Source organism: Macaca mulatta, chromosome 14 (genome assembly GCF_049350105.2).
Source record: "Macaca mulatta isolate MMU2019108-1 chromosome 14, T2T-MMU8v2.0, whole genome shotgun sequence".
Taxonomy (NCBI): domain Eukaryota; kingdom Metazoa; phylum Chordata; class Mammalia; order Primates; family Cercopithecidae; genus Macaca; species Macaca mulatta.
Genome location: NC_133419.1, coordinates 90,599,344 through 90,612,530, shown reverse-complemented (window position 1 = coordinate 90,612,530; position 13,187 = coordinate 90,599,344). Strand labels below are relative to the sequence as shown.

The following is a 13,187-nucleotide window of genomic DNA, read 5'->3' as shown; positions in this document are numbered from 1 at the left end:
CATTTGCGCTTTAACACAGATCTGGTGGAAACACAGGCTGCCAGGCCCTGCCCCTGGAGTCTTTCTTTGAATGGGCCTGGGGTGGGGCCCAAGAATGAGCAGAAGAACAGGTTTCCTGGTGAGGCTGATGCCGCTGGCCCAGGGATCCCACGTTGAGGACAGAGGGCTTTAAGGTTTTCATGCCTGATGAGGGCCAGGAACCCTTCCTGGTAGGCACTGAAGACCCGCAGAGTCACAGATCCCAGGAGAAATGTCGTCAGAGGGACACAGAGGCATCACGGAATTAAAGTGAAAATCAAGAAAGGAGCTGAGCATCTGTTTCATCACTTTCCTGCGCTGTTTTACTAAAGGGGCTGTTCTGGCCCAGTCAGGGCACGCTATCATCAATCACCAACTACTTGTTGAACTATGTCCCGGGTCTTGACCTTGAAGGAGGGACGCGCTCGGGTTGAAAGCCGCCATGCCTGGTCGATCGCATCCCAGCCCTGAGCTGGCAGGGGCGAGTTTCCACCCGAGGGCCCCCGTCGTGGGATGTCGCCAGAGGAGTGGCCATTTACAAGTTGGCTTCATGCAGAGGCTCCAGGAGCGCCCCTGCGGGTAGCAGTTCAGGGAAAAGTAGCAGCTTCAGCTGTCTCCGCTCCTCTAGAGGGCGCGGAAGCCCGAGTTCTCCAAGAACCGCCTGCAGAAGCTCAAGGACTGCTAGCTGTCCGCGCTGACGCTGCGCTCCGTGCGCGGCCAGGAGGATCTGGGCGCCCTGGATCACATGGTCAGGATGACCACGAGCCTCTAACAGCCCCGCCGTGGCCATCGCGTGCCAGACACTGTCCCCCGAGAGCAATCTGTGCGTGCGGAAGAGGCGGCTGGCGCTGCAGGAAATCCTGGCTCTGCAGGAAATCCTGGCTCTGCAGGAAATTCTGGCCGCGCGGCGAGGGGTTGGGGGAGGGGGCGGGCGCAGGAGGCAGGGAAGCGGAGGGCGCAGAGCAGCCCAAGCGGCCCGGCCCAGCGGCCGCGGGCTCCCAGGAGGGCTCCGCAAGAGCCGGCCTCCCACCTGCCCCGCTACAGGGGTCCTGGGGCTCCGCTACCCCCGCCCCGCTGAAGGCCAGCCTCTGCCCCTGCAGGGCTTTCAGCGGAGCAGCTTGTGGCCGGCGTGGTGGTGCCCCAGGTCAGCCTCAGCATGGAGCCGGCGCCCACCTTCCAGCCCCGAGAGGTCGGCGCGGAAGGGCAGCACAAAGGACAGCAGCCACCTGCGGATACCAAAGTGGCCTTACAAGGTGACCAAGGAGGAGAAACGAGAAGCGGAGGAGGCCTAGAAGAAGTGCTAGACCAAGGTGCAGGAAAAGCGCCCGCCGCCCTGTAAGAAGAGGACGTGAGAGTCCGCGGGTGCTTGACGTGGGGTTCGAGGGCAGGGGGAGGCCGCGGGGCTGGGCACCATGGCCGCTCCCGGGACCACCCGGCCGCGTGCGTTTCCACGCTGTCTCTCTAGGATGCTCCCAGGAAGGGGCTGGGGGAGCCACATTGATTCGCCTGACACCAACCACCCTAGGAATCAGTACACCTAGCGGGCATGTGGCCTTAAAGACTCCCTTTAGAATACCTCAATGAAGATTTTTTTAAAGATCGATTTATTAGGCCGGGCGCGGTGGCTCACGCCTGTAATCCCAGCCCTCTGGGAGGCCGAGGCTGGCGGATGACCTGAGGTTGGGAGTTTGAGACTAGCCTGAACAAAATTGAGAAACCCCATCTCTACTAAAAATACAAAATTAGCAGAGAATGGTGGCACATGCCTGTAATCCCAGCTACTCCGGAGGCTGAGTCAGGAGAGTCGCTTGAACCCGGAGGAAGAAGTGGCAGTGAGCCAAGATCACGCCATTACACTCCAGCCTGGGCAACAAGAGGCAAACTCCGTCTCAATTAAAAAAAAAAAAAAAAATCAATTTATTGAAGGGTATTTTCTGTGTAATTTTGTATTTTTAATCGTCATCCGATTTGCTAAGTTTTACAAGTGATAGGGCCCTTGTATCCAAGGCAGTTTTAATACACTTGCCTGAAAACCTTTTATTTAAAATACTGTTTCTAGCAATAAATATTTATGTTATCTGTAGGAGTTTACACAGAAATCATGGGATTCTCTCCTCTTTGGCTGTTTGCTTTGGTCTTCTCATCGTGGGTGCACGTGCACACTGGATGTTCTTATTAATTAGGTTAAGTGATGCCGGATATTTCTATTTGATGGAGGGATTGACTCGTTCAGCCACTTAATCAAGTGAGACAGAGAGATCGGATTTTATTGTATCTTTTTAAAAAGTATCCATACAGTCATATATTGGGGGAAAACATTTATCATCAAATTATAAAACAATGCAGCGATAAGCATGTATAGCTTGCTAGAATTAAACTCATTTTAAGCAAGGAGTTTTAGATAAACTGGATACAAAATTTTTAACATATTAAAAATAGACATGAGAAAAACGTGTCATTTGATAAAATGGGGGAAATATAATAAATGATTACCAGAAATACAAAATTAAGCCTTTATGTGCTCCTAAGTAAATCGAATCCAGGCGTCCTTAAAATGTAAAAAAAGGATGCAGCAAAAGTAAGGAGCCCAGAATGATGCAAATTACAGGAATGGGGAGGAGGTGATATTTAGAACAAGCAAAGAGAATGCAATGGGAAGCAAACTTCTTTTAGGCAAATTCTCCTGGAGTGGACCAGGCACCCCTGTCTTCCAGACTCAGTTCCAAAGAGTCCATTATGTGGGTGTTTCTTTTATTTTTCCCTTGAGGACTGCCCTTGGTGTTTATTTCAACTTCATGCGGACCTCATGGAATTTCAAAGACGTGGGACCTTGGCATTGTGGCACCTTCCTGCCACACATACATAATTCACAGCATTACCAAGTCCCCATGAGCCCTACCCTCACCTATGTCAGCCGAGGACCCAGCTAGGCAGTGCCACATCGTCTCCCAGGCACGCTTCTCCAAGCCGCTTTCCCTGCTGCAAAAGTTCTCAAGGCACTGCTCTGGGCAGTGTCACACGGGAGAGATGGGGAGGTAAATACAGATCTTAAAATGTGATATTCTGTGAATCTCTTCACAGACTGTAAAACAAATGTATGTGGCACATATACACCATGGAAAACTATGCAGCCATAAAAAAGGATGAGTTCTTGTCCTTTGCAGGGACATGGATGAAGCTGGAAACCATTATTCTCAGGAAGCTAACACAAGAATAGAAAAGTGAACACTGCATGTTCTCACTCATAAGTGGGAGTTGAACACTGAGAACACATGTACACAGCGAGGGGAACATCACACACCAGGGCCTGTTGGGGGGTGGGGGGCAGGGCAGGGATATCACAGGGCTAAATACCTAATGCAGATGATGGGTTGATGGGTGCAGCAAACCACCATGGCACAGGTATACCTATGTAACAAACCTGAAGGTTCTGCACATGTCCCCAGAACTTAAAGTATAATAATAAAAAAAGTTTATGTCTTAATGTTAACTTACCATAAATTAAATTATGTGTGTGTGTATATATATATACATATATATGCATTTGAAAAATTAGGCATAACATCAAATTCATTTATTTCAAGCTTCTTATTTTATACATTAAAATATTTTATATATGTATATAATTTTCTTCTGCCTGAAAAATACTTAGTTTCTCTCTTTGATTGAAATGATTCCTGTATCTCATCCTGGTTAATTTTTAAGTTTCCTAACGATTACCTCCCAAAATATTATTCAATATTCTAACTTCTAGTATCAATTAATGGAGTTCACAATTTATCTAAATATATTTATTTATAATATAACATTTGTGTGTTTCAATTCTTCTTCTTCTCATTGAGATTCATTAATTTATTGCATTTTCATCTTATCTTTGTTTTACAGAATTATTTTTTATGATGAGATCACAATTTATTTAGCAATTCTACTGTTGATTAGTATTTATTTTGTCTCCAATTTGGAGCTACTATAAAAATTGATGCAATGATCAACACTGTGTTTATCTTGAAATACACATAGGCAACCTGTGGAATCTATTTTAGAGTTAGAATATCTAGCCGATAAGGAATGCTCATAGTCAGTTTGCCGAGAAGTATTTCAGTTTACATCCCTCCAGCCATGAATAACTTTCACTGATTCTTTGTCTTTCACAACAACACAATATTATGTGTCTTTAAATTTTGCTAATTTTTATGGACGCCTGTAGTTCAACTTCTGGATTAATTTTTATTATTCTGAGGACTAATACAAGTAATCCCTTTTACATATTTGTCCAGTTATTTATGCCTCCAATTTTATGAAGTGCCTGTTCAAATATTTTCCCAATTTTATATTGGGTTCATTTTCTTTTATTGATTACATTCCTTAATCACATGTATTGTATTTTATTGCATATATGTTGGGTTAAATATTTTTCTCCACTCTTCCTTTGCATTTTAATTCTTGGGTGGTATATTTTGAAACGCAGAAGTCATCATTTTTGATATAAACTCACTAAATTTTCCTTCTTAATTGTTACATTTTTGTCTTGGTTAGGAAATCTTTCTCTGTGAGAATATTTTATTGTGTTCCCTTCACCTTCAGAACGTGAATCCATGTGGAAATGAACTGTGTATGGTTTGAGGTAGGGGTCCGTATTCAGTTATGTCCATTTGAATATTTAATTGATCCAGCATTGTCCTGATCACCTTGTAAATTTCACTGTAGAAAAACACTCTAATAATGTATGAGCATTTGTGTATATGAGATTTAGAAAGATCAGCACAGCATAGGAGGTCAAATAAGATGACCTCAAAGTATAGATTCATAAATAAAACACATGGATAAGTATGAAGAGACAGAAAATATTAGATGAAGAGGCAGAAAATATTGCCAGGTTACCATTGAGTCTTTTGCCTCCAAGTTTTTTCATGAAGCCCAAGATCCCTACTTTGTTCCTTTGATTTTAACTTCGTTTAGACAACTCTGTCATCTATTATTTCACTTTGTGACATTCAGAAATAATGAAAAACCAGAGTATATATTCTATTCCATACATCATGGGTAATGATTTTCCAAAAACGATTAAACAAAGAACCAATACACGTGGTTTTAAAGTTTTCACCATATTTAATAGAAACACTATAAATGAGGTTTGATGACATTAGAATGCAACTAAAGACATTGAATATAACTTATTTGTCCTGTTTGATGAGGTGCAGAAATGAGGGCTTTCTGTGACAAATGGGTTCCCACAGCATATAGACACATTTCTGACTTGTCTCTGATCAGAAGTGACTACAGCAAAAGATAGGCCTGAGAGGAGGTGAGAAGGAGCAATTAGGGATGGTGTATATCAGGGAACTTTGATCAACATCAACAAAGGTCATGGTTCTACCTTCACAATCCAGGAATAATCCTACCCGACTGGTAGGTCTTGGAACATATTGCACCACAAGTGGGGAGGTGGTAAAGAGACTGCTGTGAGCGTCCTCCTTAACACATCCAAGAAGAAAGAGTCCCTCCTCTCCATCTATCTTATCATTCTGTCTCTTCTCTTTCCAATAATTGTTATAGACACCAACAGCCCAATTCCAAGAGTCCCCCACATGAACCTCCCAATAATATTTGCCAGATGTGAAAGTCTGAGCACCCCATACAAGAAAACATTCAGATTTTGCAGTGATGTGGGGATCATCCTGAGGGTCACATCCAACATTCATGCTTCTCAAATCTCCATACAGGAAGATATGACTATTGGCTCTTTCAGGCTGCAGAGTAAAATCAACTGCAGAAATAACAAAAAAAGTATAGCTACATGTAAATAATAGAAATTAGAATTCTTGAGGGAAAATTTGTTCTACCAAGAAATTTGAAGTTACAAGGACAGGAGAATTTTGATTACAACAGTTAATCAAGTATAAGGATGATTAATATTCTCTATAGGAAAAACAACATCCTAAAAACAGACATTGAAAATGTATTGAAAACTCAAAAATTGAGAGTTGAATATAAAACCAGCCTGTTTTAATCCAATTTCCAATGTGAAAGTGAAATGTTATATGCCCCGAATGCCCTTCAGCTATCAAGGTCATTATTAAAATATTTCTTGTTCTTAAATACTAGTGATATACTTTTGACAAGAATGGGAAGATTTTAGTTTATTCAAGCACTGCTCTAGATAACTGGATAAAAGTCCATATGTTCACATTATAAGTGGTAACTTAATGCAGATTTTTGCAAAATATTTCACCAGTCACTCTGTGGACTTCCCTGCTAGCTCTAGATTGAAACTGAATTTTAGATTTTACACGTAGGTCTTCATGTTGTAACTGAACTGAAATTATCATTTCTATTTTGACTTTCTATTTACAAAATAATTTCTTCTTTCTTTTTACATAGTAAGTCAAATTTTCACATTGTATCAATAATACACATCTACTGTAAGAAAATACAAATACTCCAACAAACTGCTGTGAACTCTATTCCCCAAAAAACTGTTTTTTAACAATGCAAGTGAAATACAGTAAAGAAATGTAAAATTTTTATGTAACTTTGGATTATTAAGCTTCCTTCTGAGCATTGTTCCATTTATTCAATTTTTTATTTCTTATGTCATTCCATTTACCCAAAACATAGCTCTATCCATGTGAGTCCAGAACGTATTTGTTTTTCACTATGTTTTACTCTTCATGTTATAAATTGGACTATAAATAGAAACACAGATATAATAGGGTTGCATAGTCATATCGCTCACTTCCTTCTGAAATGAAATAACGATTTGATGAAGGGTAAAATATTACCCCCATGATTCTAACAAGAAGTGATACACTGTGGGAATTCTGCCAATGGGCTGACACTCACCTCTGAATCCATTGAGCCTGTCCAGCAGTCCAGTGATGGGCCCTGCACTGAGCTCTGGATTCGCAGGCTCGGGCACTTGCAGCAGCAGGGACTCATACCTGCAAGGAGAAAGATGCAGTTACCACATCTACAGCCAAAAGGTACATAAAAATCAACTACTTTTATTTAAAAGACATTTCATGAGACTCCCTTTAACCCACACATTTGCTAATTCCAAAATTATCATTTTCTGTTTCAGATTCATTCTTATTCACAGTTCCTGATTTTCAAGCATGATAGAAAAATCTGTCTGAGTGAGAATTCATTTGGGTCTTTCTTCTCATTTTCCAAATTAGTAAGGATCATTAATCTTAAGACCAAGGGAATATTCAAAAATAAAATTCTGGGTTCCAGACTTCACCAGAATTTCCTGATATCACCATCTGGAAAGGTGGGTTTATTTTTAAGACTGCTGCATCTGTTGCTTCCTTCTCAAGGCCAGGGTGTTGAAATATGCTCCAGGCAGGGAAATCTGCCTTTTATAACTGAGGTTCTCTGGAGGCCTACAGAGTTCAAACATTCCAAATAGTTCGTCTCATCTGTTTTTCAGAATTATATATTTAAATATGAACTAGAAATCATCAACACTTTTCACTGCTAAAATACTTTCCCTTTTTCTCCCTGGCTTCCCCTGGTTGACTTTGTAGCCATGTAGTAAATGTAACATTTTCTCTTTCAAATATGCAGGTTTTTGAGCAATAAAAAGGAAATTAGTAATAGAGATGCTCACATTCTTATTCTTCTTTCACCGATTTTTTGTTTTCTTTCTTTTTTATTTTTATATTTTGTCTGTTTTTTGGTTTTGCATGACTTTCATTGAACTGCCTAATAAAATCACTGAGTATAGCCACAAAATAGAAGACAACATGGGGTGGGGGATGGAGAAAGTACAACCAGCACAAGGTAACGTCAATATCTGAATCAATTATTCCTTCAGTGTCAAAGTTCCTGCTTGGTTTTTGTGGAAACTGATAGAGCAGCTCCTAAAATCTTGGTATGCACTCACCTGTGTAATATGTCTTCAAAAGCCTGTAAGATAAAAAAGAAAAAGAAAGGCTTAGTGCTTTCCACATGATGCGATTTCCACTAAGTTCACTGTGAGATTTGGAGGCAGTTTCTGAAGATATTATTTTCCTACAATTTTCCCTCCTGGAAAGCATTTTTTGTTTCTTTTCTCATGAAAATCCCAGTCTGTCATATGTCATGAATTAATGTCCTTATAAAGTCTCAGTCTTGAAGACATTCTCTTTCCAAGTGAAGGAAGAGGAGGCCCCCAGAGTCTGTGCTCTGCTGTAACCATAAAGAAGCTACTCAGTCATCTTCCCTAAGCCCTGTTACCAAAATGAGTGCATCCCAAAATAATATTAATGTGATCCTAGATTCCCCAACTTCTCCATCATGCCGTGTCTCCAAATTAACCTAAGTGCAAATGAATCACTTCTCATTTTATCCACTTTCAAAAATCCTAAATATATCATTGACTTTTGATGGGAAATATTCCTTGGGGCTGTTACCTTGGTCATTCCACAAAGTTTTGTTGCTGGTGGATAAAGTAGGAGGGACCTTCGGTTGGTAGAATCCATAGGAGAGGCTATAACCTCCCAACTGAGTAGCATTAGTTATAGAAACGTGTTTTTAGAAACAAATCATGGAAGTAAAGTGGGGTTGGATTTCAGGAGAGAGGAAAAACACCCATGTATGTGAAAGTTCTACATCCTGATACCCCATGGTCAGCCCGTACCTGGAGTAGCTCCACATCTGCTTTATGGCACATTTGCTTCAGATCCTCATACATTCCTCTTAAAAGCTCCCTCGAATGTTCCATTCTGGCTTTGCTGTCATTGAGTTGCTGAAAAATGTCCTCGCCCTCCTTTTGCAGCCTCTCCAAGTGATGTTGCTCTTCTTCATGGAGAAATGCAGGCATCTTCTGATATTCAGCTCTGATTGCTTCTCTCCTTAAACTCACATAATCCTGCAGTGACAAGAGTCAAAATAGAAATGTTGTATCCATCTTCTCTTGAAGTTCACTGATTCCTCTTAGCATTCTGAACATCCAATATTTTAACCCTCAGTCTTGTCAATTCTCAGATTCCACAACATTTTATTCCTCTCCTTTTTTCTGCATTAATATCAACATAGGTGTTTCTGCCCAGTTATGTTTACTTGATTAATGATAAAATGTTTTCCAAGATCGTTATATAAAAATGGATTTCTCTCTTCCAACACACATTTATAGAAAGAAAACACAGTTCTTGCTTAAGAATTAAACTATCAAGCAATATTGGCTAGATAGGAAACCATTCTTTCTATTTTGGAGAATTGGGGCAATTTATGTAAACCCATTATATGAGAAATTATGCAATGACCACAGACTAGCATTGTCAACTCAATGCATTTCACCCAGCACCACATAGTCTAATTAGGTTTCATTTATTCTCATCCAAACTCACCCTAATCTGCAACATGGATTTCTTTGTGGTTCCTCAACCCCCCAAATAAATGCAAATGAAATATTACTGCACATGCTGTTTCCTATATCTAGAATTATTTTCATATATATACATATTTCTCATATATGTACTCATATATATATTTCTCATATATAGCTATATATGGATATATGAGGAATATCTATGTGTATCTGTGTGTGTATATATATTCCTCATATATATCCACATATATATATACACACACCCTCACCCAGGTACTCATATATATTCCTACATTTATGAGGAAGGGGAAGGCAAACAGGAGGATATCTATATTTCCTCTTGATTGATATTTTGTTTCAGTGTGAATTTTTCCATGAGCCTTTTTTCTGACCACACTAATTAAAACCCAAACCCTCATCCCCAGTCCCTAACCTCTGTGCTTCTTTTCTACTTTCCTGCTTGATTATTCTCCAAAGACACTACTACACTCTAACACATCATGTACTTCACATATCTGCATGGTGACCATTTGCTTCTCTCATTTCAATTGCAAGATTTTTGTGTTTTCTTTCTTCTTTACTACTTAATTTTCTAAGTTGATATTTGACATACACTAGGTATTCATAAAATATTTTTCAATGAATTTATATTAGAATGAATTAATGAATTAATATTAGATATCATACCCTCAAGATAAACGTCCACAAAGACAAAATCATTTCTAGAATTCTTCTCAAGTCCTTAAAGTTCTCCTTATATTAAACACTAGTTCCCATATTTCTCACATATTTGTGTCTTCAAGACATGAGTGTACATTTCTCACCCCTTTTTCCATTACGTGTTATGACTTATTCAATATTAATTAATTCTGATACTTAATTTCATGCTTCCTCTAAATTTGCACTCTCGCTCCTTCTGCCTGATATTTAACTCACATTTCAAATATATTTGCCCACCAGGATTCAAATTCATGCTGACTCAGCCTTAGAAGGTTTACTTGAAATTTCCATGATGGCCAAATAACGCTTGTGCCCAGAAGTTATCCAGGCAGCCCATTGAGAATGCTGTGAAATGGCCCAGTTTCTTGTATTTGCTGGTGTATTGCTATAGGTTTGTATGGAGACAGATGAGCATGCGTGGGTAACATCTGTCGTCTGGTTAGAAATCCTACCAAAGTGTCACACTATCTTATATAAAAAATTAGGGTATTTTTTTCTCAAGTATGTTTTCCTTTTTTATTGAATTCCAGAAATATTATGGATTGAGATCAAGTTCCTATTTTAAGAGTCACCCATTTGTTCACCATAAGTTACTGGAGAAGGTAGAGTAACATGGTACTAACCTTCCAGCATCTGGTTCTGGTGGTTTCCATGTTCAGGTTTCTGTGATTTTCACAAGCTTTTTCCCATAAAGACTGCATTTTCTTCAGGAGTTTCTCCTGCAAAAGAGCCATGAATTGAAGCACAAATGAAGACACTAAAGTATCATTCACTCTCTGATATACGAAGGACCCCAAATGAGAGACAAATTGGTCCATAGAAAATAGTTTGCTTTGTTTCTCCAAATGTTTGTCAAATGTGACAGGCGTGAAGCCAAGGAAGCTCATAACAGACATGCTTAAAGGGACACAGAGATGGCATCATCCAATCTCCAAGGAAATAGACTTACAAGAATTTCATGTGTCCTTTATAGAAATAGATCTTCAGAGGCATCACTTACCCGGTGTTCCTCAGCAGCCCACTCAACGGGACAGTGTTTGTGGTCTCGGTGCTCCTGAGAGTTGGAGCACAGCAAACAGAGCAGGCTCTTGTCCACTTCACAGAACATCTTCTTTATCTCTCTGTGAGTCCCACATATCTGCTCCTCAGAGCTAAGGAATTGCCTGAGACTGGCTTCTCTGGCAATGGAAGCCATATTCTTCAAGCGAATGTTAGTTTTCAGGTTTCTCTGCCGTGTTGTCTTCTTGCATTTAGAGCACTGAGCAAGAACCGTGATGTCTTGCCAGTTGAGGTAGAAACAGGGCCTGCAAAAGCTGTGCCCACAGTCTATGGTGACTGGGTCTATGAAGTAGTTCATGCAGATGGGGCAGGTGAGTTCCCTCTGGAAAACTTGCAGGATTCCAGAATTCATGTTTCTGAGGAAGAAAGAGCAGCACGTCATTTTGGGGTCTGGGTTGGTGAAAATCTGTCAACATGTGGTGATATGTGATAGGAATATTTTCTTCTCAACAGTGCTCATTAAAGTGAAACAAACTATTTCCTCTGCAACAAAAATGAAAAATTCATACACAAGGAGAGTCTTCAGGCTTTAGAGCAGACACCACTAACTAGATGACTCACAACCTTTTCCACTCCTAGTTCCTGCCCATAACATAATGCAAATCTATTCAATAACCTATTCCCTGGGATTGATACGAAACTTGGGTTTTAGTCTTAAGTGGTCTAGAATAAATCATGTTTGTCCCTATTCCTCTTTCAAGTAACTACTGAATGACTATGGGAGAGGAGTAGAAAACCTACACTGGGTAAGAAAACACGAGAAGATGGTCAGAGGGCTCTATGGCATATTTTCAGAAAGAGGGACCCAGAAGCCCGGCTCTTTGAAACAAAAGCAACCCCAAAACCAACCAACCGACCAGATAAACAAAAAGACAACAACTAAACCAGTCTATGTTCACTAAGAGAGAAAATAAATAATGAAAGATATTGAGTTATTTTTCTTGTGGCTTAAATTAACTTCCTCCTTGGGCTACTCAAACTATGAACTCAAATATTATCAGTTTTTTTAAAACTGAAATATGTACAATTATATTACTATGGCATTATTGTTATATTTAGGTGTTGACTTGACTGGATTAAGTAATATATGGAGAATTGGTGAAGCATTATTTCTGGGTGAGTCTGTGAAGGTGTTTCCAGAGTGACATGTGAGTTGGTGATCTGAGTGGGGAACAGCAGCCCTCAATGTGAGTGGACACCATCCAATCAGCTGGGAGCTCAGACCGAAAAAAAGGGCAGAGAGAAGGCCATTTGCTTTCACACACACAATTTATATATAGTTATAGTTATAGTTATGTATACATCCTACGGTTCTGTCTCTCTGGAGATCCCTGACCTCCAAATCTTTGCTTTGGCAGTTTGAAGGCATTTACCTTACTGTCTTTTACTAAGCAGTGTTGAATTTAAGTGCCAAAAGTGAAAATTTTAGAATTGCAAATATTTAGGCCTGGCACGGTGGCTCACGCCTGTGATGCCAGCACTTTGGGAGGCTGAGACAGGTGGACCATCTGAGGTCAGGAGTTCGAGACCAGCCTGACTAATATGCTGAAACCCCGTCTCTACTAAAAATACAAAATTTAGCCGGGTATAGTGATGGGCGCCTGTAATCCCCACTACTCGGGAGGCTGAGACAGTAGAATCACTTGAATCCAGGTGGTGGTGGTTGCAGTGAGCCAAGAGCCAAGATCATGCCATTGCACTCCAGCCTGGGCGGCAGAGCAAGATTCCATCTCCAAAAAAAAAAAAAAAAAAAAAGCAAAAAATGCAAATATTTTTCAGAGGTCATCTGAGCCAATAACAACAATTAATACCTCATGTCATAAAATGAGTAGTAATATTATGAGTTACATATAATAACATTAAGTAGGTTTAAGACAGGTAGATATTTTTATCATTGTAATTTACTATTTGGTAATAAGTTGCACTCACCCCAGGGCTCTAAGAATGTTTTCTGCAGTTATTTTTCCAAAAAAAAGTTCTTTTAAGTACTCGCCAAGATCAGGAGCTCCTTCCCTGCAGAGCTGACTTTCTGAGGCCGCCTGAATGCAGGTAACTCTAAGTGCTGTCCTCCTCTGGA

The 13,187-nt window shown here is 40.2% G+C and overlaps 1 protein-coding gene across 1 annotated transcript; it reads right to left on the bottom strand.

Moving 5' to 3' along the window:
- Nucleotides 1-5,107: 5,107 nt before the first annotated feature.
- On the bottom strand, nucleotides 5,108-12,174 carry LOC144334541 (tripartite motif-containing protein 51-like). Its single transcript, XM_077964784.1, has 6 exons — nucleotides 11,052-12,174; nucleotides 10,675-10,770; nucleotides 8,642-8,872; nucleotides 7,907-7,929; nucleotides 6,862-6,959; nucleotides 5,108-5,785 (listed from the first exon to the last, which is right to left on the bottom strand). The coding sequence occupies exons 1-6, from the start codon at nucleotides 11,490-11,492 to the stop codon at nucleotides 5,286-5,288; spliced, it is 1,389 nt and encodes a 462-aa protein (XP_077820910.1). The 5' UTR covers nucleotides 11,493-12,174; the 3' UTR covers nucleotides 5,108-5,285.
- Nucleotides 12,175-13,187: the final 1,013 nt, after the last annotated feature.

What these genes read in the sequence shown, in the direction of transcription:
- LOC144334541 (XM_077964784.1), bottom strand. Translation starts at nt 11,492, where the DNA reads ATGACGTGCTGCTCTTTCTTCCTCAGAAACATGAATTCTGGAATCCTG. An exon ending in CAGATGTGGAGCTACTCCAG is followed by an intron (nt 7,930 to 8,641) that starts GTACGGGCTGAC and finishes TTTATCTTACAG; the next exon opens with GCTTTTGAAGACATATTACA. An exon ending in TTTGAAGACATATTACACAG is followed by an intron (nt 6,960 to 7,906) that starts GTGAGTGCATAC and finishes TTCTCCTTGCAG; the next exon opens with GTATGAGTCCCTGCTGCTGC.